General features: G+C 39.2%; 1 protein-coding gene across 1 annotated transcript in view; it reads right to left on the reverse strand.

The window, feature by feature from the left end:
- The window catches only part of LOC141257278 (uncharacterized), a 149,730-nt gene that overhangs the window by 11,224 nt on the left and 114,151 nt on the right, over positions 1–24,355 (reverse strand). The window contains exons 5-9 of the mRNA XM_073671658.1: positions 20,924–21,015; positions 20,767–20,842; positions 20,595–20,671; positions 20,356–20,464; positions 8,215–8,235 (exon numbers count right to left, since the gene is read on the reverse strand). Coding sequence (XP_073527759.1) covers positions 8,215–8,235; positions 20,356–20,464; positions 20,595–20,671; positions 20,767–20,842; positions 20,924–21,015 — 375 coding nt within the window. The remainder of the gene's footprint in view (positions 1–8,214; positions 8,236–20,355; positions 20,465–20,594; positions 20,672–20,766; positions 20,843–20,923; positions 21,016–24,355) is intronic.

The raw sequence follows: 24,355 nt of genomic DNA on the forward strand, positions 1-24,355 counted from the left end.
CCCAGGCATTGTAGGGAGATCATACAGGCACGTGGAGGCCACACACAATACTCAGCCTCATCAGGAGCATGTCCAGGCGTTGTAGGGAGGTCATACAGGCACGTGGAGGCCACACACAATACTCAGCCTCATCAGGAGCATGCCCAGGCGTTGTAGAGAGGTCATACAGGCACGTGGAGGCCACACACAATACTCAGCCTCATCAGGAGCATGCCCAGGCATTGTAGGGAGGTCATACAGGCACGTGGAGGCCACACATAATACTCAGCCTCAATGTGACTTGTTTTAAGGACATTACATCAAAGTTGGATCAGCCTGTAGTGTTTTTCCACTTTAATTTTGGGGGTGACTCCACATCCAGGCCTCTATTGGTTAATAAATGTGATTTCCATTGATGATTTTTGTGTGATTTTGTTGTCAGCACATTCAGTTTGTACAGAACAAAGTATTCAATGAGAAGATTTCATTCATTCACATCTAGGAGGGGGGATTTCAGGGTTCCCTTTATTTTTTTGAGCAGTGTAGTTTTTTTTGTTTAGCTACCTTTTTCTTTTACTTTTTTACTTCGTTCCTCTACGGGACTTTAACTTTTATTACTCTGATCACATGTGTAACACTGATAACATGCTTTTTAGACCATGCTCCTGGCATGGTGTTACAGGCCACCGTACCGGACAGATCAGGAGGTCATTATTTGATCGCCTTCTGTCATGGCAACTATCGGGCCAAGGAACACGCCGTGAAGGACGAACCAGTACGCAGCCGAGCTGGGACTTGTTTTTTTGTGGAACTTGAAGACTTTTTCAGGGTTACCATTTTTATTTATATTTGACTTTTCAGTCAGCGGTATGATGAAAAAAGCATAGTTTTTTTTTTTTTTAACAGTGTTCACGGAAGAGGTTAAATATTGTGGGTGTTTTATAGATCAGGTTGTTCCAGACAGAGCAACAACATACAGTACAGACCAAAAGTTTGGACACACCTTCTCATTTAAAGATTTTTCTGTATTTTCATGACTATGAAAATTGTACATTCACACTGAAGGCATCAAAACTATGAATTAACACATGTGGAATTATATACTTAACAAAAAAGTGTGAAACAACTGAAAATATGTCTTATATTCTAGGGTCTTCAAAGTACCTCTTGAAGCTCATCAAGAGAATGTCAAGAGTGTGCAAAGCAGTCATCAAAGCAAAAGGTGGCTACTTTGAAGAACCTAGAATATAAGACATATTTTCAGTTGTTTCACACTTTTTTGTTAAGTATATAATTCCACATGTGTTAATTCATAGTTTTGATGCCTTCAGTGTCAATGTACAATTTTCAAAGTCATGAAAATACAGAAAAATCTTTAAATGAGAAGGTGTGTCCAAACTTTTGGTCTGTACTGCATGTCTACCTTTTTTTATTGTTGTCCTTGCATATATACAGTGCTGGCCAAAAGTATTGGCACCCCTGCAATTCTGTCAGATAATACTCAGTTTCTTCCTGAAAATGATTGCAATCACAAATTCTTTGGTCTTATTCTCTTCATTTAATTTGTCTTCAATGAAAAAAACACAAAAAGAATTGTCCTAAAGCCAAATTGGATACAATTCTACACCAAACCTAAAATAGGGGGTGGACAAAAGTATTGGCACTGTTTGAAAAATCATGTGATGCTTCTGTAATTGGTGTAATTAACAGCACCTGTAACTTACCTGTGGCACCTAACAGGTGTTGGCAATAACTAAATCACACTTGCAGCCAGTTAACATGGATTAAAGTTGACTCAACCTCTGTCCTGTGTCCTTGTGTGTACCACATTGAGCATGGAGAAAAGAAAGAAGACCAAAGAACTGTCTGAGGACTTGAGAAACCAAATTGTGAGGAAGCATGAGCAATCTCAAGGCTACAAGTCCATCTCCAAAGACCTGAATGTTCCTGTGTCTTCCGTGCACAGTGTCATCAAGAAGTTTAAAGCCCATGGCACTGTGGCTAACCTCCCTAGATGTGGACAGAAAAGAAAAATTGACGAGAGATTTCAATGCAAGATTGTGCGGATGGTGGATAAAGAACCTCGACTAACATCCAAACAAGTTCAAGCTGCCCTGCAGTCCGAGGGTACAACAGTGTCATCCCGTACTATCCGTCGGCGTCTGAATGAAAAGGGACTGTATGGTAGGATACCCAGGAAGACCCCACTTCTTACCCCGAGACATAAAAAAGCCAGGCTGGAGTTTTCCAAAACTTACCTGAGAAAGCCTAAAACGTTTTGGAAGAATGTTCTCTGGTCAGATGAGACAAAAGTCGAGCTTTTTGGGAAAAAGCATCAACATAGAGTGTACAGGAAAAAAAAAGAGGCATTCAAAGAAAAGAACACGGTCCCTACAGTCAAACATGGCGGAGGTTCCCTGATGTTTTCGGGTTGCTTTGCAGCCTCTGGCACTGGACTGCTTGACCGTGTGCATGGCATTATGAAGTCTGAAGACTACCAACAAATTTTGCAGCACAATGTAGGGCCCAGTGTGAGAAAGCTGGGTCTCCCTCAGAGGTCATGGGTCTTCCAGCAGGACAATGATGCAAAACACACTTCCAAAAGCACTATAAAATGGTTTGAGAGAAAGCACTGGAGACTTCTAAGGTGGCCAGCAATGAGTCCAGACCTAAATCCCATAGAACACCTGTGGAGAGATCTCAAAATGGCAGTTTGGAGAAGGCACCCTTCAAATATCAGGGACCTGGAGCAGTTTGCCAAAGAAGAATGGTCTACAATTCCAGCAGAGCATTGTAAGAAACTCATTGATGGTTACCGGAAGCGGTAGTTCGCAGTTATTTTGGCTAAAGGTTGTGCAACCAAGTATTAGGCTGAGGGTGCCAATACTTTTGTCCGGCCCTTTTTTGGAGTTTAGTGTGAAATGATCAATGATTTGATTTTTGCTTCATTCTCTTTTGTGTTTTTTTCCTTGCAAGCAAATTAAATGAAGAGAATAATACCAAAGAATTTGTGATTGCACTCATTTTCAGGAAGAAACTGAGTATTATCTGACAGAACTGCAGGGGTGCCAATACTTTTGGCCAGCACTGTACATGCATTTATTGGTGTGATGTTTTTTTCCATTTGTTTTTTTATTTTGTTTTTTTTTAACATTTTTACAATATATATATTTTTTTTACTAAGTCTCTTTATGGGATTTTAAATGTTATTAGTCTCATCACTATTTAATGCATTGCAATGCACCAGACCACTGAGTTTTCACGGGCAGAATGCCTGTTACACTCTGCTCTTGGCATGGTCTTACAGGCCACCGTAGCTGGCAGATCCGGAGGTCATTATTTGACATACGGGTGCCATTACAACCATTGGATCTCCAATAGGGTGAAAATAAATCCACTCACTCAAACTTCTAAATGTTGCAATGTTGGCATGTAGGGGGTTAAACAGTCAGGGGTGGTGCAGGTACAGGCCCTGACTGTTACAGCAGGAGCTCGGCTATCAGTTCCTGTGCTCGCACAATCGCCAAAAAGTACCGGTGCGTCCATTTGCGGGTACGTATCGATTTGTCAGATGATGGGAAGGGGATAATGAAAGACAGAAATGAATCCAGCAAAAAAACTTCGGGATTTTATTAAAAAAAAAAAAAGAAAACCTGCATCAAAAACTACAAAATTGTATGTGTGATTGAAGCCTTGAGAAATGTAATATGCTGAATCCAACATGTCAGCCTCCGCTCTGCCCGATGGTCTGAAGGGAAGTCTGGACACCCCATACACAAGACCATGAGCACATTGAACCCTTTACTAACAGCTCATTGCTCTCCTGTCCTTCTTTCAGGTAAAAGCTATTTTCATTTGTGCAGTATCAGAGCCATACCAGAGCCTCTTTCATTGCGGGATAAGTTGCAGTTTTGAACATCATTCACTTTAACATACAATGTAATGAAAAACCAAATAAATCTTTGTAGGGTGAAATGGTGAAAAAAACCTCATAATTCTGACAGTTTGTAGGGTTTTGTTCTTACATTGTTCAGGGTGTGATGAAATGACCTGGCAACACGATTTTCAGGTCTATAAGATCATGGTGAACCTGTACTTAGATTGATTTCCTTTTTTTTTCCATCAATGAGGCAGAGTAGGGGAGTTTTTATGTGTGGCGGCTGCGTTTTTTGTTATTTTTAGGCACATATGATGTTTTGATTTAATTTCTTGGGGAGGTCCTTGGTGGGATTTGAGCCCAGCACTGCAGGGCTACCACACAAGCCCCTCAGCCACCATGCTACCCTTTGCTCCCCAGAATATTTTTTCCACCTTCCTTAACCGCTTCGCGACGGCCCACTGTAGATAAACGTCGGCGCTTGCTGGGCTCTGTGCAGCGCCGACGTTTAAAAACGGTGGGTGGTCTCGCAGCACTCAGGACCCCCAGGGTCCTGCAAGTGCTGCGTTTGCGGTGCAGAGCGATAGCTCTGACAGGGGACATCATCGGGACCTGATTGGATCAGGTCCCAATGATGTTAACCCTTTGCTATGTTCTATATGCCGCGATCTATAGTGATCGCGGCATATAGAAGATAGACAGAGGAGAGGGGGTCGTCTTACCTCTCCGAAGACCCCTGATACCTTCCAGGACCTGACGTTGCTATGGCAGCTGGAGGTCACATGACCGCCTCCAGATCTGCCATATATGGTGTCCTGCCTGGCTCAGCCTACAGCTGAAGCCTGGCAGGAGACTCTGACTGTGAAACAGTCAGCAAAGATCTCATGTAATGTAATACATGTCTATTACATTACATGAGATCAGTGATCAGAAAAATAAAAATTAATGTCCCATACAGGGACTAAGTAAAAATGTAAAAAAAAAGTAAAAAAAAAAGTTTTTAAACTGTTAAAAAAAATCACAAAATAAATAAAAATAAATAAATAAAATATTAAACCAATAAATCCGTATATTTATGCAAAAACAAAAAAAGTACACATATTTGGTATCGCCGCGTCCGAAACAACCCGATCTATAAAACGGTTACACTAATTAACTCCTTCTGTGCACACCGTAATAAAAATAAATAAAAAACGGAGCAAAAAAATATGCTTTTTCATCATATCGCCAAACAAAAAGTGGAAAAAAATGCGATCAAAAAGCAAAATGGAAATAAAAATGGTACCACTGAAAACGTCATCTTGTTCCGCAAAAAAAAAGTCGCCATACAGCTCCATCAGCCGAAAAATAAAAAAGTTATAGCGCTCAGAATAAAGCAATGCAAAAAAAATATTTTTTCTATAAAATTGTTTTATTGTGTAAAAGCGCCAAAACATAAAAAAAATATACAGTAAGTGTAGTATCGCTGCAAACGTACCGACCCAAAGAATAACGCTGCCTGATCACTTTTACCACACGCAAAACGGCATAAAAAAAAAACCTCAAAAAACAATTCCTGAATTGTTGGTTTTTGTTAATTTTACCTCCCAAAAAACGGAATAGAAAGCGATCAAAAAATGTCACGTGCCCAAAAATGGTACTAATAAAAATGTCAACTCGTCCCGCTAAAAACAAGGCGTCACACGACTCTGTCAGCCGAAATATGGAAAAATTATAGCTCTGAAAATATGGCGATGCAAAAACTACACACAAAAAAAAGCGTCTCTTAGTGTGTGACAGCTGTCAATCATAAAAACCTAATATAAATCTGGTATCTCTGTAATCGCAACGACCCGAAGAATAAAGTAATCTCATCACTTATACCGCACGAGGAACGGCGTAAAAAATAAATAAAACCAATTCTTCACCTGCTATTGATTTGTTTATTATGTCTCCCAAAGATCGCAGTAAGGCTCTGCTCACATTTATCCTGTGCTCTGCGCTGAGCGCTTACACCAGAGTTTCCGTGTAAATCTCTGAAATACGTGATTCAGCCGGAATCCATGACGGAAGATTCCCTGTAATGAGGCAGATATAGGCCACTGTGAATGCCGTCTGGCCTGTGATCCCACGGAGTCAGTTTTTTTAGGCGTCCATAAAAGTGCGGTTGGCCACAGTTTTGTGCACTTCTGAAAAAAATGACACCGCTAAACAGAGGCCAGACAGAGTCCAGAGTAACTCTGCTGCCTCATTACAGTGAATGGATCCCGAAGGGGTTTCATCTGAATTACATCACTTGGAAATTTAGATGGAAACCCCGATGTAAGTGCTCAGCCTAGAGCGCCGGATAAATGTTACGTAAAATGTTCCCAATAAAAGCTTCAACTCAGTCCTCAAAAAAAGCAAGTCCCCACTCAGGTCCATCATCTGTTAAAAATATAAGGGACTTCCAAGTTACTGGTAGCAGAAAGGCTCTGGAAAAGCGAAATGGTCCTTGCCCCCCAAAAGAAATTCAGAAAATGTTGTGCTCCCAAATCCAAATGCCTATTCTACAATAATTTGTTCTCCAATTGTCAAATAGCGCTCCGTCCCCCCCAGATCTCGCCGTATGGCTGAGCGGTACGATACAGCCACATATGGGGTATTGCCACTTTTAGAAGAAATTGTGTGACACATTTCGGCACCATTTTTACCCATTGCCCTGTGTGAAAATGTAAAATCTGAGGGTAAAACATTTTTTTGTGGTAAAAATATAATTATGTTTTTTTCACTGCCCAATGGTATAAATTTAAAAATTAAAAAATACTCACTACTCCCCTAGATGAATTCCTTGAGAGGTGTAGTTTACAAAATGGGGTCACTTGTGGGGGTTTCTGCTGTTTCGGCATGTCAGCGACTCTTCAAATGTGACATGGTGTCTGCAACCTATCCCAGCCAACATAGCGCTTCTTTCTCTTCCGAACCCTGCCGTACACCAAAGCAGTGGTTTTCCCCCACATATGGGGTATCGGCGTGTTCAGGAGAAATTGTACAACAAATTTCATGGTGCAATTTATCCTGTTACCCTTATGATAATGCAAAATTAAGGGATGAAAAACGTTTTTGTGGGAAAAATGTGAAAATTTTATTTTTACAGCTCAATATTATAAACTTCTGTGAAGCACCTTGGGGTTCAAGGTGCTCACCACACATCTAGATAAGTTGCCTAAGGGGTCTAGTTTCCAAAATGGTGGCACTTGTGTGGGGTTTCCACTGTTTAGGAACATCAGGGGCTCTCCAAACGCAACATGGCGTCTGCTAATTATTCAAACAAATTTTACATTCAAAAAGTCTAATGGCGCTCCTTCCCTTCCGAACCCTGCAGTGCGCCCAAACAGTGGTTTTCCCTCACATGTGGGGTATCAGCGCGCTCAAGAGAAATTGCACAAAAAATTTTGGGGTCCATTTTTTCCTGTTACCCCTGTGAAAATAAAAAAAATTGGGTCTAAAGTAACGTTTTTGTGAAAAAAAGTTAAATGTTAATTTTTTTATTCCACATTCCAAAAATTCCTGTGAAGCACCTGAAGGGTTAATAAACTTCTTGAATGTGGTTTTGAGCACCCTGAGGGGTGCAGTTTTTAGAATGGTGTCTCTTTTGGGTATTTTCTGTCATAAAGACCCCTCAAAGTGACTTCAAATATGATGTGGTCCCTAAAAAAAATGTTTTTGTAAATTTTGTTGGAAAAATGAGAAATCGCTGGTCAACTTTTAACCCTTATAGCTTCCTAACAAAAAAAAATTTTGTTTCCAAAATTGTGCTGATGTAAAGTAGACATGTGGGAAATGTTATTTATTAACTATTTTGTGTGACATATCTCTCTGATTTAAGGGCATGAAAATTCAAAGTTTGAAAATTGCAAAATTTTCAAAATTTTCGCAAAATTTCCAATTTTTTCACAAATAAACGCAAGTGATATCGAAGAAATTTTACCACAGTCACGAAGTACAATATGTCACGAAAATACAATCTCAGAATCAGTGGGATCCGTTGAAGCGTTCCAGAGTAATTACCTCATAAAGTGACAGTGGTCAGAATTGAAAAAATTGGCCTGGTCACGAAGGCAAAAACAGGTTCTGGCGCGAAGTGGTTAAACACCAGTGTTCAAAGTCCCATATGGCAATCCTAGCAGAACCAGCAGCGGCTGAGAAGTCATCGCTTTCTTAACCCGCATAGCTGAGCAGATGAAGGCATAATATACTACCCTGCTATTTACAGAATTACCAATGGGAGAACCTGTGCTTCCCGGATCATCTCCCCATAAAATCCCCTTTAATACGCTACAGGCAGAGATTCATGGAAGTACAAAGTAAGCTAAACTCAAGAAGAGTAGTCAGCTCACCTGTGAGGGGTGTGGAGCAATCTGTGCCCGCATGGATCCGGCCACAGAAAGTAGGAGAGGATCCCAAACAAGTCAAAGGATCCAGCGAAGACGGCATATAGATAAAAATAATACGTAGCTTTTATTAGTCATATAAAATATTGCTTCACATGGTGTTACAGGCAAAGTGCAGCCGTGCAAAGATAAAGACCACGCGTTTCCACAAAGAGTCTTAATCATGGCCTAAGTAAGATAATGTCAATGTGTAAAGTCATTAATACACCCCTGTGATATCACTGTATATAGTCATTATTACACCCCTGTGATATCACTGTATATAGTCATTATTACACCCCTGTGATATCACTGTATAGTCATTATTACACCCCTGTGATATCACTGTATATAGTCATTATTACACCCATTTGATATCGCCGTATAAAGTCATTATTACACCCCTGTGCTATCACTGTATACAGTCATTATTACACCCCTGTGATATCACTGTATATAGTCATTATTACACCCCTGTGATATCACTGTATATAGTCATTAATACACCACTGTGATATCACTGTATATAGTCATTATTACACCCCTGTGATATCACTGTATATAGTCATTATTACACCCCTGTGATATCACTGTATATAGTCATTATTACACCCGTAATATCACTGTGTATAGTCATTATTACACCCGTGATATCGCTGTATATAGTCATTTTTACACCCGTGATATCGCTGTGTATAGTCATTATTACACCCCTGTGATATCACTGTATATAGTCATTATTACACCCCTGTGATATCACTGTATACAGTCATTATTACACCCCTGTGATATCACTGTATTTAGTCATTATTACACCCCTGTGATATCACTGTATATAGTCATTATTACACCCCTGTGATATCACTGTGTATAGTCATTATTACACCCCTGTGATATCACTGTATATAGTCATTATTACACCCCTGTGATATCACTGTATACAGTCATTATTACACCGCTGTGATATCACTGTATATAGTCATTATTACACCCCTGTGATATCACTGTGTATAGTCATTATTACACCCCTGTGATATCACTGTATATAGTCATTATTATACCCCTGTGAATTTTCTGTGTATAGTCATTATTACACCCCTGTGATATCACTGTGTATAGTCATTATTACACCCCTGTGATATCGCCATATATAGTCATTATTACACCCCTGTGATTTTTCTATGTAGTCATTATTACACCCCTGTGATATCACTGTATATAATTATTATTACACCCCTGTGATATCACTGTATACAGTCATTATTACACCCCCGTGATATCAATTGAGTATAGTCATTATTACACCCCTGTGATATCAATTGAGTATAGTCATTATTACATCCCTGTGATATCACGGTATATAGTCATTATTACACCCCTGTGATATCACTGTGTATAGTCATTATTACACCCCTCTGATATCACTGTATATAATCATTATTACACCTCTATGGTATCACTGTATATAGTCATTATTACACCCCTGTGATATCACTGAGTATAGTCATTATTACACCCCTGTGATATCATTGTATATAGTCATTATTACAGCCCTGTGATATCACTGTATACAGTCATTATTACACCGCTGTGATATCACTGTATATAGTCATTATTACACCCCTGTGATATCACTGTATACAGTCATTATTACACCGCTGTGATATCACTGTATATAGTCATTATTACACCCCTGTGATATCACTGTATATAGTCATTATTACACCCCTGTGATATCACTGAGTATAGTCATTATTACACCCCTGTGATATCACTGTGTATAGTCATTATTACACCCCTGTGATATCACTGTATATACAGTCATATGAAAAATTTTGGGCAACCCTATTAATCTTAGGCTTAATGTTTTATAAAAATTGGTGTTTTTGCAACAGCTATTTCAGTTTGATCTATGTAATAACTGTTGGACACAGTAATGTTTCTGCCTTGAAATGAGGTTTATTGTACTAACAGAAAATGTGCAATCTGCATTGAAACAAAATTTGACAGGTGCATAAGTATGGGCACCCTTATCATTTTCTTGTTTTAAATACTCCTACCTACTTTTTACTGACTTACTAAAGCACTTTTTTTGGGTTTGTAACCTCATTGAGCTTTGAACTTCATAGCCAGGTGTATGCAATCATGAGAAAAGCTACTTAAAGTGGCCACTTGCAAGTTGTTCTCCTGTTTGAATCTCCTCTGAGGAGTGGCATCATGGGCTCCTCAAAACAACTGTCAAATGATCTTAAAACAAAGATTATGCAACATAGTTGTTCGGGGGAAGGATACAAAAAGCTGTCTCAGAGATTTAACCTGTCAGTTTCCACTGTGAGGAACATAGTAAGGAAATAGAAGAACACAGTTCTTGTTAAGGCCAGAAGTGGCAGGCCAAGAAAAACATCAGAAAGGCAGAGAAGAAGAATGGTGAGATCAGTCAAGGACAATCCTCACACCACCTCCAGAGAGCTGCAGCATCAACTTGCTGCAGATGGTGTCACTGTGCATCGGTCAACTATACAACGCACTTTGCAGAAGGAGAAGCTGTATGGGAGAGTGATGCGAAAGAAGCCGTTTCTGCAAGCACGCCATAAACAGAGTCGGCTTAAGTATGCAAAAGCACCTTTGGAGAAGTCAATTTCTTTTTGGAAGAAGGTCCTGTGGACTGATGAAACCAAGATTGAGTTGTTTGGTCATACAAAAAGGCGTTATGCATGGCGGCAAAAAAACACAGCATTTAAAGAAAAACACTTGCTACCCACAGTAAAATTTGGTGGAGGTTCCATCATGCCTTGGGGCTATGTGGCCAATGCCGGCACCGGGAATCTTGCTAAAGTTGAGGGACGCATGGATTTCACTCAGTATCAGCAGATTCTTGACAATAATGTTCAAGAATCAGTGATAAAGTTAAAGTTACGCAGGTGATGGATCTTTCAGCAAGACAATGATCCAAAACACCGCTCCAAATCTACTCAGGCATTCATGCAGAGGAACAATTACAATGTTCTGGAATGGCCATCACAGTCCCCAGACCTGAATATCATTGAACATCTGTGGGATCATTTGAAGAGGGTTGTCCATGCTCGGCGACCATCAAACTTAACTGTACTGGAATTGTTTTGTAAAGAGGAATGGTCAAAAATACCTTCATCCAGGATCCAGGAACTCATTAAAAGCTACAGGAAGCGACTAGAGGCTGATATTTTTGCAAAAGGAGGATCTACTAAATATTAATGTCACTTTTCTAGTGGGGTGCCCATACTTATGCACCAGTCAAATTTTGTTTGAATGCAGATTGCACATTTTCTGTTAGTACAATAAACCTCATTACAAGGCAGAAACATTACTGTGTCCAACAGTTATTACATAGATCAAACTGAAATAGCTGTTGCAAAAACACCAATTTTTATAAAACATTAAGCTTAAGATTAATAGGGGTGCCCAAACTTTTCCATATAACTGTATTCATTATTACACCCTGTGATATTGCTGTATATAGTCAATATTACACTCCTGTGATATCACTGTATAGGCATTAGTACACCCCTGTGATATCACTGTGTATAGTCATTATTACACCCCTGTGATATCACTGGGTACAGTCATTATTACACCCCTGTGACATTCCTGTATAGTCGTTATTACACCCCTGTGATATCATTGTATATAGTCATTAGTACACCTGTGTGGTATCGCTGTTTATAGTAATTATTACACACCTGTGATATCACTGTAAATAATCATTACACCCCTGTGATATCATTATATGTAGTCACTATTACACCCCTGTGATATCACTGTGTATAGTCATTATTACACCCCTGTGATATCACTGTGTATAGTCATTATTACACCCCTGTGATATCACTGTGTATAGTCATTATTACACTGCTGTGATGTCACTGTGTATAGTCATTATTACACACCTGTGATATCACTGTTGTCAGGTATTCCACAGCGACGACACCGGGGAGATCACGCAATATCTCAACGTGCCGTCACTGTGTCACGGATTTTGTCCGGAATCGAGAGCACACGATCCAGACTACTCACTACTTAGGTATCGGCAAGCTACCAGTGAGAGTATGGAGTCACACCTCCGGATTCCAAAGCATGGATTATGTGTAGACGCCCCGTACGGTCACTCTCAGCTTCATGATAGCCTAATTATTAATACACTGCTCAAAAAAATAAAGGGAAAACTCAAATAACACATCCTAGATCTGAATGAAAGAAATCTTCTCATTGAATACTTTGTTCTGTACAAAGTTAAATGTGCTCACAACAAAATTACAAAAAAATCTTCAATGGTAATCAAATGTATGTACAAATGGAGGCCTGGATTTGGAGTCACCCCCAAAATTAAAGTGGAAAAACCCACTACAGGCTGATCCAACTTTGATGTAATGTCCTTAAAACAAGTCAAAATGAGGCTCAGTATTGTGTGTGGCCTCCACATGCCTGTATGACCTCCCTAAAATGCCTGGGCATGCTCCTGATGAGGTTGCAGATGGTCTCCTGCGGGATATCCTCCCAGACCTGGACTCCTGGACAGTCTGTGGTGCAACGTGACGTTGGTGGATGGAGCGAGATATAATGTCCTAGATGTGCTCAATCAGATTCAGGTCTGGGGAACGGGCGGGCCAGTCCATAGCTTCAATGCCTTCATCTTGCAGGAACTGCTGACACACTCCAGCCACATGAGGTCTGGCATTGTCCTACATTAGGAGGAACCCAGGGCCAACCGCACCAGCATATGGTCTCCCAAGGGGTCTGAGGGTCTCATCTCGGTACCAAATGGCAGTCAGGCTACCTCTGGAGAGCACATGGAGGACTGTGCGGCCTTCCAAAGAAATGCCACCCCAAACCATTACTGACCCACTGCCAAACCGGTCATGCTGAAGGATGTTGCAAGCAGCAGATCGCTCTCCACGGCGTCTCCAGACTCTGTCACGTCTGTCACATGTGCTCAGTGTGAACCTGCTTTCATCTGTGAAGAGCACAGGTCACCAGTGGCCACTTTGCCAATCCTGGTGTTCTGTGGCAAATGCCAAGCATCCTGCATGGGTGTTGGGCTGTGAGCACAACCCCCATCTGTGGACGTCGGGCCCTCATACCATCCTCATGGAGACGGTTTCTAACTGTTTGTGCAGACACATGCACATTTTTGGCATGCTGGAGGTCATTTCACAGGGCTCTGGCAGTGCTGCTCCTGTTCCTCCTTGCACAAAGGCAGAGGTAGCGGTCCTGCTGCTGGGTTGTTGCCCTCCTACGGCTCCCTCCACGTCTCCTGGTGTACTGGCCTGTCTCCTGGTAGCGCCTCCAGCCTCTGGACACTACTCTGACAGACACAGCAAACCTTCTTGCCACAGCTCGCATTGATTTGCCATCCTGGATGAGCTGCATTACCTGAGCAACTTCTGTGGGTTGTAGCGTCTGTCTCATGCTACCACGAGTGTGATAGCACAACCAACATTCAAAAGTGACCAAAACATCAGCCAGAAAGCATTGGTACTGAGATGTGGTCTGTGGTCCCCACCTGCAGAACCACTCCTTTATTGAGGGGGTCTTGATAATTGCCAATAATTTCCATCTATTGTCTATTCCATTTGCACAGCAGCAGGTGAGATTGATTGTCAATCAGTGTTGCTTCCTAAGTGGACAGTTTGATTTCACAGAAGTTTCATTTACTTGGAGTTATATTCTGTTGTTTATGTGTTCCTTTTATTTTTTTGAGCAGTGTATTATTTGCTACCACCACCGGCAGAGTTTGAAATATAATACAGGCCCGGCCGGACACCTGAGTACTGGTAGCGTATGGCTACAGGGAAGGGAACGATTACAAGACAAAAGAAACAGAAGCATTAAATTTTATATTTGAACAAAAAGGGAGGCAGTGTTTAAGAAAAATATACAAGATTTCACAAAGGAAACATACAATACATAAGCAGTTATACAAAATAATAAGGATTAAGGAAGAGACTTACTATACGATCGCTGAACGATTCAATATAGGTGGAGGAGGGGCTCCCCGATTTGCTTTAGATGATATCGAATGTGACCCGCTGCTTATAGTATCTATACCCCTGTGGCAATGAGTGCTACTCCAGCCTCAGTAGACTATCTTATGCTGAAGGGAGAGATCTGCCCACACCCCCCTGTGCCAACATCACAGGTGCTGGGCTCCACCCTTCATGTTTTTATTAAAAACGCTAACTTCTGCAATAACTTATCGCTCGTTGATCGCAGAAGATTGCAAATAACGCCATATTTTCTGTTATGATTTTACCTTTCTTTAGTGACCACACATGGCGTAGTTCTGATCTGCTAGTCTGGTACTTTTGCATTATAGCTCTACGGAGGGGTTTTCAGTGACAGAAAAATATCCCTATCATTCCATAGCTGGCCCTGTCACTAAAAATATGGGTCCCATCATTATCGGATGTATGGAACTTTAGTTATTCCATATTTTGTTTTCGGCTCCGAAGCGTCTGGAAATTTTTGTTAAACTCTCTTTGAGACTAAACGAGCCATTTCCTCCTTCCTTCCATTTCTGCCCCTATGCTGGAAGGTGTCAATCTATCCCAGGTCTGTGTTAAGAGGAAATGCATTCATATGTTAAGTAGAGTAGGCTATTGAGCTTCTTGCACTGTTATTTGCTTACAGACAGCTGCGTAGACTGTCAGCTCTTGTCTCGTGACAAAAGATGGATAAGGGAGGGGTGAGGGAGGCTTCAGAGGAAGCAAAAAATAATATGTTCAATATGTCTCAATATCTCCTTGACAACTGTGTATAGTCATTATTACACCTCTGTGATATCACTGTGCAAGTCATTATTACACCCCTCTGACATCCCAGTATAGTCGTTATTACACCAGTGATATCACTGTGTATAGTCATTATTGCACCCCTGTGATATCACTGTGTAGAGTCATTATTACACCCCTGTGACAACCCTGTAAAGTCGTTATTACACCCCTGTGATATCATTGTATATAGTCATTATTACACCCCTGTGATATCACTGTGTATAGTCATTATTACACCCCTGTGACATCCCTGTATAGTCATTATTATACCCCTGTGATATCATTGTATATAGTCATTATTGCACCCCTGTGGTATCACTTAATAGTCATTATTACACCCCTGTGATATCACTGTGTATAGTCATTATTACACCCCTGTGACATCCCTGTATAGTCATTATTATACCCCTGTGATATCACTGCATATAGTCATTATTACACCCCTGTGGTATCACTTTATAGTCATTATTACAACCCTTTGATATCACTGCATATAGTCATTATTACAACCCTGTGATATCACTGTATATATTCATTATTACACACCTGTGATATCACTGTATAGTCATTATTACCACCCTGTGATATCACAGTATAGTCATTATTACAACCCTTTGATATCACTGCATATAGTCATTATTACAACCCTGTGATATCACTGTATATATTCATTATTACACACCTGTGATATCACAGTATAGTCATTATTACCACCCTGTGATATCACTGTATATATTCATTATTACACACCTGTGATATCACTGTATAGTCATTATTACCACCCTGTGATATCACTGTATATATTCATTATTACACACCTGTGATATCACTGTATATATTCATTATTACACACCTGTGATATCACTGTATATTCATTATTACACACCTGTGATATCACTGTATAGTCATTATTACACACCTGTGATATCACTGTATAGTCATTATTACCACCCTGTGATATCACTGTATATATTCATTATTACACACCTGTGATATCACTGTATATATTCATTATTACACACCTGTGATATCACTGTATAGTCATTATTACACACCTGTGATATCACTGTATAGTCATTATTACACCCCTGTAATATCACTGTATATATTCATTATTACACACCTGTGATATCACTGTATATATTCATTATTACACACCTGTGATATCACTGTATAGTCATTATTACACACCTGTGATATCACTGAATATATTCATTATTACACCCCTGTGATATCACTGTGTATAGTCATTATTACACCCTGTGATATCACTGTATATATTCATTATTACACACCTGTGATATCACTGTATATATTCATTATTACACACCTGTGATATCACTGTATAGTCATTATTACACACCTGTAATATCACTGTATATATTCATTATTACACCCCTGTAATATCACTGTATATATTCATTATTACACACCTGTGATATCACTGTATATATTCATTATTACACACCTGTGATATCACTGTATAGTCATTATTACACACCTGTGATATCACTGTATATATTCATTTTTACACACCTGTGATATCACTGTATAGTCATTATTACACACCTGTGATATCACTGCATATAGTCATTATTACACACCTGTGATATCACTGTATATATTCATTATTACACAGCTGTGATATCACTGTATATAGTCATTATTACACACCTGTGATATCACTGCATATAGTCATTATTACACAGCTGTGATATCACTGCATATAGTCATTATTACACACCTGTGATATCACTGCATATAGTCATTATTACACACCTGTGATATCACTGCATATAGTCATTATTACACACCTGTGATATCACTGTATATAGTCATTATTACACACCTGTAATATCACTGTATATAGTCATTATTACACACCTGTGATATCACTGTATATATTCATTATTACACACCTGTGATATCACTGTATAGTCATTATTACACCCCTGTGATATCACTGCATATAGTCATTATTACACACCTGTGATATCACTGTATATATTCATTATTACACACCTGTGATATCACTGCATATAGTCATTATTACACCCCTGTGATATCACTGTATATATTCATTATTACACACCTGTGATATCACTGTATAGTCATTATTACACCCCTGTGATATCACTGTATATAGTCGTTATTACACCCCTGTGATATCACTGTATATAATCATTATTACACACCTGTGATATCACTGCATATAGTCATTATTACACACCTGTAATATCACTGTATATAGTCATTATTACACACCTGTGATATCACTGTATATAGTCATTATTACACACCTGTAATATCACTGTATATAGTCATTATTACACACCTGTGATATCACTGTATATATTCATTATTACACACCTGTGATAGCACTGTATAGTCATTATTACACCCCTGTGATATCACTGCATATAGTCATTATTACACACCTGTGATATCACTGTATATATTCATTATTACACCCCTGTGATATCACTGTATATATTCATTATTACACACCTGTGATATCACTGTATAGTCATTATTACACCCCTGTGATATCACTGTATATAGTCGTTATTACACCCCTGTGATATCACTGTATATAATCATTATTACACAGCTGTGATATCACTGTATATATTCATTATTACACCCCTGTGATATCACTGTATATAATCATTATTACACAGCTGTGATATCACTGTATATATTCATTATTACACCCCTGTGATATCACTGTATAGTCATTATTACACCCCTGTGATATCACTGTATATAGTTGTTATTACACCCCTGTGATATCACTGTATATAATCATTATTACACAGCTGTGATATCACTGTATATATTCATTATTACACCCCTGTGATATCACTGTATAGTCATTATTACACCCCTGTGATATCACTGTATATAATCATTATTACACACCTGTGATATCACTGTATATATTCATTATTACACACCTGTGATATCACTGTATAGTCATTATTACACCCCTGTGATATCACTGCATATAGTCATTATTACACACCTGTGATATCACTGTATATATTCATTATTACACCCCTGTGATATCACTGTATATATTCATTATTACACACCTGTGATATCACTGTATAGTCATTATTACACCCCTGTGATATCACTGCATATAGTCATTATTACACACCTGTGATATCACTGTATATATTCATTATTACACAGCTGTGATATCACTTTATATATTAATTATTACACCCCTGTGATATCACTGTATAGTCATTATTACACCCCTGTGATATCACTGTATATAATCATTATTACACCCCTGTGATATCATTGTATATAGTCATTATTACACCCCTGTGATATCACTGTATATAGTCGTTATTACACCCCTGTGATATCACTGTATATATTCATTATTACACACCTGTGATATCACTGTATATAGTCATTATTACACAGCTGTGATATCACTGTATATAGTCATTATTACACAGCTGTGATATTACTGTATATATTCATTATTACACCCCTGTGATATCACTGTATAGTCATTATTACACCCCTGTGATATCACTGTATATATTCATTATTACACACCTGTGATATCACTGTATATATTCATTATTACACACCTGTGATATCACTGTATATAGTCATTATTACACCCCTGTGATATCACTGTATATATTCATTATTACACCCCTGTGATATCACTGTATATAGTCATTATTACACCCCTGTGATATCACTGTATAGTCATTATTACACCCCTGTGATATCACTGTATATAGTCATTATTACACCCCTGTGATATCACTGTATAGTCATTATTACACCCCTGTGATATCACTGTATATAGTCATTATTACACCCCTGTGATATCACTGTATAGTCATTATTACACCCCTGTGATATCACTGTATAGTCATTATTACACCCCTGTGATATCACTGTATATAGTCATTATTACACCCCTGTGATATCACTGTATAGTCATTATTACACCCCTCTGATATCACTGTATATAATCATTATTACACCCCTGTGATATCATTGTATATAGTCATTATTACACAGCTGTGATATCACTGTATATATTCATTATTACACAGCTGTGATATCACTGTATATAGTCATTATTACACAGCTGTGATATCACTGTATATATTCATTATTACACCCCTGTGATATCACTGTATATATTCATTATTACACCCCTGTGATATCACTGTATATATTCATTATTACACACCTGTGATATCACTGTATATATTCATTATTACACACCTGTGATATCACTGTATATAGTCATTATTACACCCCTGTGATATCACTGTATATATTCATTATTACACCCCTGTGATATCACTGTATATAGTCATTATTACACCCCTGTGATATCACTGTATAGTCATTATTACACCCCTGTGATATCACTGTATATAGTCATTATTACACCCCTGTGATATCACTGTATAGTCATTATTACACCCCTGTGATATCACTGTATATAGTCATTATTACACCCCTGTGATATCACTGTATAGTCATTATTACACCCCTGTGATATCACTGTATATAGTCATTATTACACCCCTGTGATATCACTGTATAGTCATTATTACACCCCTGTGATATCACTGTATATAGTCATTATTACACCCCTGTGATATCACTGTATAGTCATTATTACACCCCTCTGATATCACTGTATATAATCATTATTACACCCCTGTGATATCATTGTATATAGTCATTATTACACAGCTGTGATATCACTGTATATATTCATTATTACACAGCTGTGATATCACTGTATATAGTCATTATTACACAGCTGTGATATCACTGTATATATTCATTATTACACCCCTGTGATATCACTGTATATATTCATTATTACACCCCTGTGATATCACTGTATATATTCATTATTACACACCTGTGATATCACTGTATATATTCATTATTACACACCTGTGATATCACTGTATATAGTCATTATTACACCCCTGTGATATCACTGTATAGTCATTATTACACCCCTGTGATATCACTGTATATAGTCATTATTACACCCCTGTGATATCACTGTATAGTCATTATTACACCCCTGTGATATCACTGTATATAGTCATTATTACACCCCTGTAATATCACTGTATAGTCATTATTACACCCCTGTGATATCACTGTATATAATCATTATTACACCCCTGTGATATCATTGTATATATTCATTATTACACAGCTGTGATATCACTGTATAGTCGTTATTAAACACCTTTGACATTATTGCATAGTCATTGCTACGCACCTGTAATATCGTCTCCTGGAATCTCCTCCTTCATGTCAATCATACACGGCTGATGACCTATAATCCGCTCTTCTTCATCTTTTACTTTAATATAACGCATATCTCTAACCTATACACACATATATATAACAATTCAGTACAATATTGCAGCAACAAGAACAAAGAAACCCCCTAATATATCTTAGCCCAGCTATGAGCGCGGCCCCATATAGATGTGGTGCATGCTCAGCTTCTCCTACCTGATGCCTCTCCTGACAGTCCAGGAAACACAGAGGAGCCGGACATCCCTCCAAGGGATCTCCTACACCGAGTCCATCTGAAGGAAACAGCGAGACAAGAGCCTGTTACATGGAAAGATGGGAGAAGAATCTAGGTGACCCTCTAACAGACATGAGCATCTCCCCTCCTTACACTGCGGCTCGGCCATGAAATCCATCTCCTCTTCTTCATCTACAATCTCAAGCTTAAAGTCAATCATATCTTCTCCCTAAAATACAAGAAAAGTATGAAAATAGCCACGAATCAGTGATTGATGGAGACATGTGAACGAGACGATAACGCCACCTACCTGATGATTCTCCGGGACACTTTCCTCTAGGCGGTCCTGGGAATAGTGAGGAGACGGACATCTCTCCAGGGGATACATTGTACGGTATTCATCTGTGGGAGACAGACAGTGTCTGCATACTCGTTCCCTGTATATCTATATACCAGTGACTACACATCCCCCGTATATCTATATACCAGTGACTACACATCCCCCGTATATCTATATACCAGTGACTACACAACACCCGTATATCTATATACCAGTGACTACACATCCCCCGTATATCTATATACCCATGACTACACATCCCCCGTATATCTATATACCAGTGACTACACATCCCCCGTATATCTATATACCAGTGACTACACATCCCCCGTATATCTATATACCAGTGACTACACGACACCCGTATATCTATATTCCAGTGACTACACATCCCCCGTATATCTATATACCAGTGACTACACGACACCCGTATATCTATATACCAGTGACTACACATCCACCGTATATCTATATACCAGTGACTACACGACACCCGTATATCTATATACCAGTGGCTACACATCCCCCGTATATCTATATACCAGTGACTACACGACACCCGTATATCTATATACCAGTGACTACACATCCCCCGTATATCTATATACCAGTGACTACACATCCCCCGTATATCTATATACCAGTGACTACACATCCCCCGTATATCTATATACCAGTGACTACACATCCCCCGTATATCTATATACCAGTGACTACACGACACCCGTATATTTATATACCAGTGACTACACATCCCCCGTATATCTATATACCAGTGACTACACGACACCCGTATATCTATATACCAGTGACTACACATCCACCGTATATCTATATACCAGTGACTACACGACACCCGTATATCTATATACCAGTGGCTACACATCCCCCGTATATCTATATACCAGTGACTACACGACACCCGTATATCTATATACCAGTGACTACACATCCACCGTATATCTATATACCAGTGACTACACGACACACGTATATCTATATACCAGTGACTACACATCCACCGTATATCTATATACCAGTGACTACACGACACCCGTATATCTATATACCAGTGGCTACACATCCACCGTATATCTATATACCAGTGACTACACGACACCCGTATATCTATATACCAGTGACTACACATCCACCGTATATCTATATACCAGTGACTACACGACACCCGTATATCTATATACCAGTGGCTACACATCCCCCGTATATCTATATATCAGTGACTACACGACACTCTTATATCTATATACCAGTGACTACATGACACTCTTATATCTATATACCAGTGACTACACATCCCCGGTATATCTATATACCAGTGACTACACGACACCCGTATATCTATATACCAGTGACTACACGACACTCTTATATCTATATACCAGTGGCTACACGACACTCTTATATCTATATACCAGTGACTACACATCCCCGGTATATCTATATACCAGTGACTACACATCCCCCGTATATCTATATACCAGTGACTAAGCGACACCCGTATATCTATATACCAGTGGCTACACGACACTCTTATATCTATATACCAGTGGCTACACAACACCCGTATATCTATATACCAGTGACTACACGACACCCGTATATCTATATACCAGCGACTACACATTCCCCGTATATCTATATACCAGTGACTGCACATCCCCCGTATATCTATATACCATTGACTACACAACACCCGTATATCTATATACCAGTGACTACACGACACTCTTATATCTATAAATCAGTGGCTACACAACACCCGTATATCTATATACCATTGACTACACATCCACCGTATATCTATATATCAGTGACTACACGACACCCGTATATCTATATACCAGTGACTACACGACACTCTTATATCTATATACCAGTGGCTACACGACACCCGTATATCTATCTACCAGTGACTACAATTCCCCCGTACATCTATATACCAGTGACTACACGACACCCGTATATCTATATACCAGTGGCTACACAACACTCTTATATCTATATACCAGTGACTACACGACACCCGTATATCTATATACCAGTGGCTACACGACACTCTTATATCTATATACCAGTGACTACACGACACCCGTATATCTATATACCAGTGACTACACGACACCCGTATATCTATATACCAGTGACTACACGACACTCTTATATCTATATACCAGTGGCTACACGACACCCGTATATCTATCTACCAGTGACTACAATTCCCCCGTACATCTATATACCAGTGACTACACGACACCCGTATATCTATATACCAGTGGCTACACGACACTCTTATATCTATATACCAGTGACTACACGACACCCGTATATCTATATACCAGTGGCTACACGACACTCTTATATCTATATACCAGTGACTACACGACACCCGTATATCTATATACCAATGGCTACACGACACTCTTATATCTATATACCAGTGGCTACACGACACTCTTATATCTATATACCAGTGACTACACGACACCCGTATATCTATATACCAGTGGCTACACGACACTCTTATATCTATATACCAGTGGCTACACAACACCCGTATATCTATATACCAGTGACTACACGACACCCGTATATCTATATACCAGTGACTACACATCCCCCGTATATCTATATACCATTGACTACACAACACCCATATATCTATATACCAGTGACTACACGACACCCGTATATCTATATACCAGTGACTACACGACACCCGTATATCTATATACCAGTGACTACACGACACTCTTATATCTATATACCAGTGGCTACACGACACCCGTATATCTATATACCAGTGACTACACGACACCTGTATATCTATATACCAGTGGCTACACGACACCCGTATATCTATATACCAGTGGCTACACGACACTCTCATATCTATATACCAGTGACTACACGACACCCGTATATCTATATACCAGTGACTACATGACACCCGTATATCTATATTCCAGTGACTACACGACACCCGTATATCTATATACCATTGACTACACGACACCCGTATATCTATATACCAGTTGCTACACGACACCCGTATATCTATATACCAGTGGCTACACGACACCCGTATATCTATATACCATTGACTACACGACACCCGTATATCTATATACCAGAGCCTACACGACACCCGTATATCTATATACCATTGACTACACATCCCCCGTATATCTATATACCAGTGACTACACATTCCCCGTATATCTATATACCATTGACTACACAACACCCGTATATCTATATACCAGTGACTACACGACACTCTTATATCTATATATCAGTGGCTACACAACACCCGTATATCTATATACCATTGACTACACATCCACCGTATATCTATATACCAGTGGCTACACGACACCCGTA

This window comes from Phyllobates terribilis, unplaced genomic scaffold (genome assembly GCF_046119375.1).
Source record: "Phyllobates terribilis strain yellow unplaced genomic scaffold, ASM4611937v1 Scaffold_3__8_contigs__length_932513732, whole genome shotgun sequence".
Lineage (NCBI taxonomy): Eukaryota > Metazoa > Chordata > Amphibia > Anura > Dendrobatidae > Phyllobates > Phyllobates terribilis.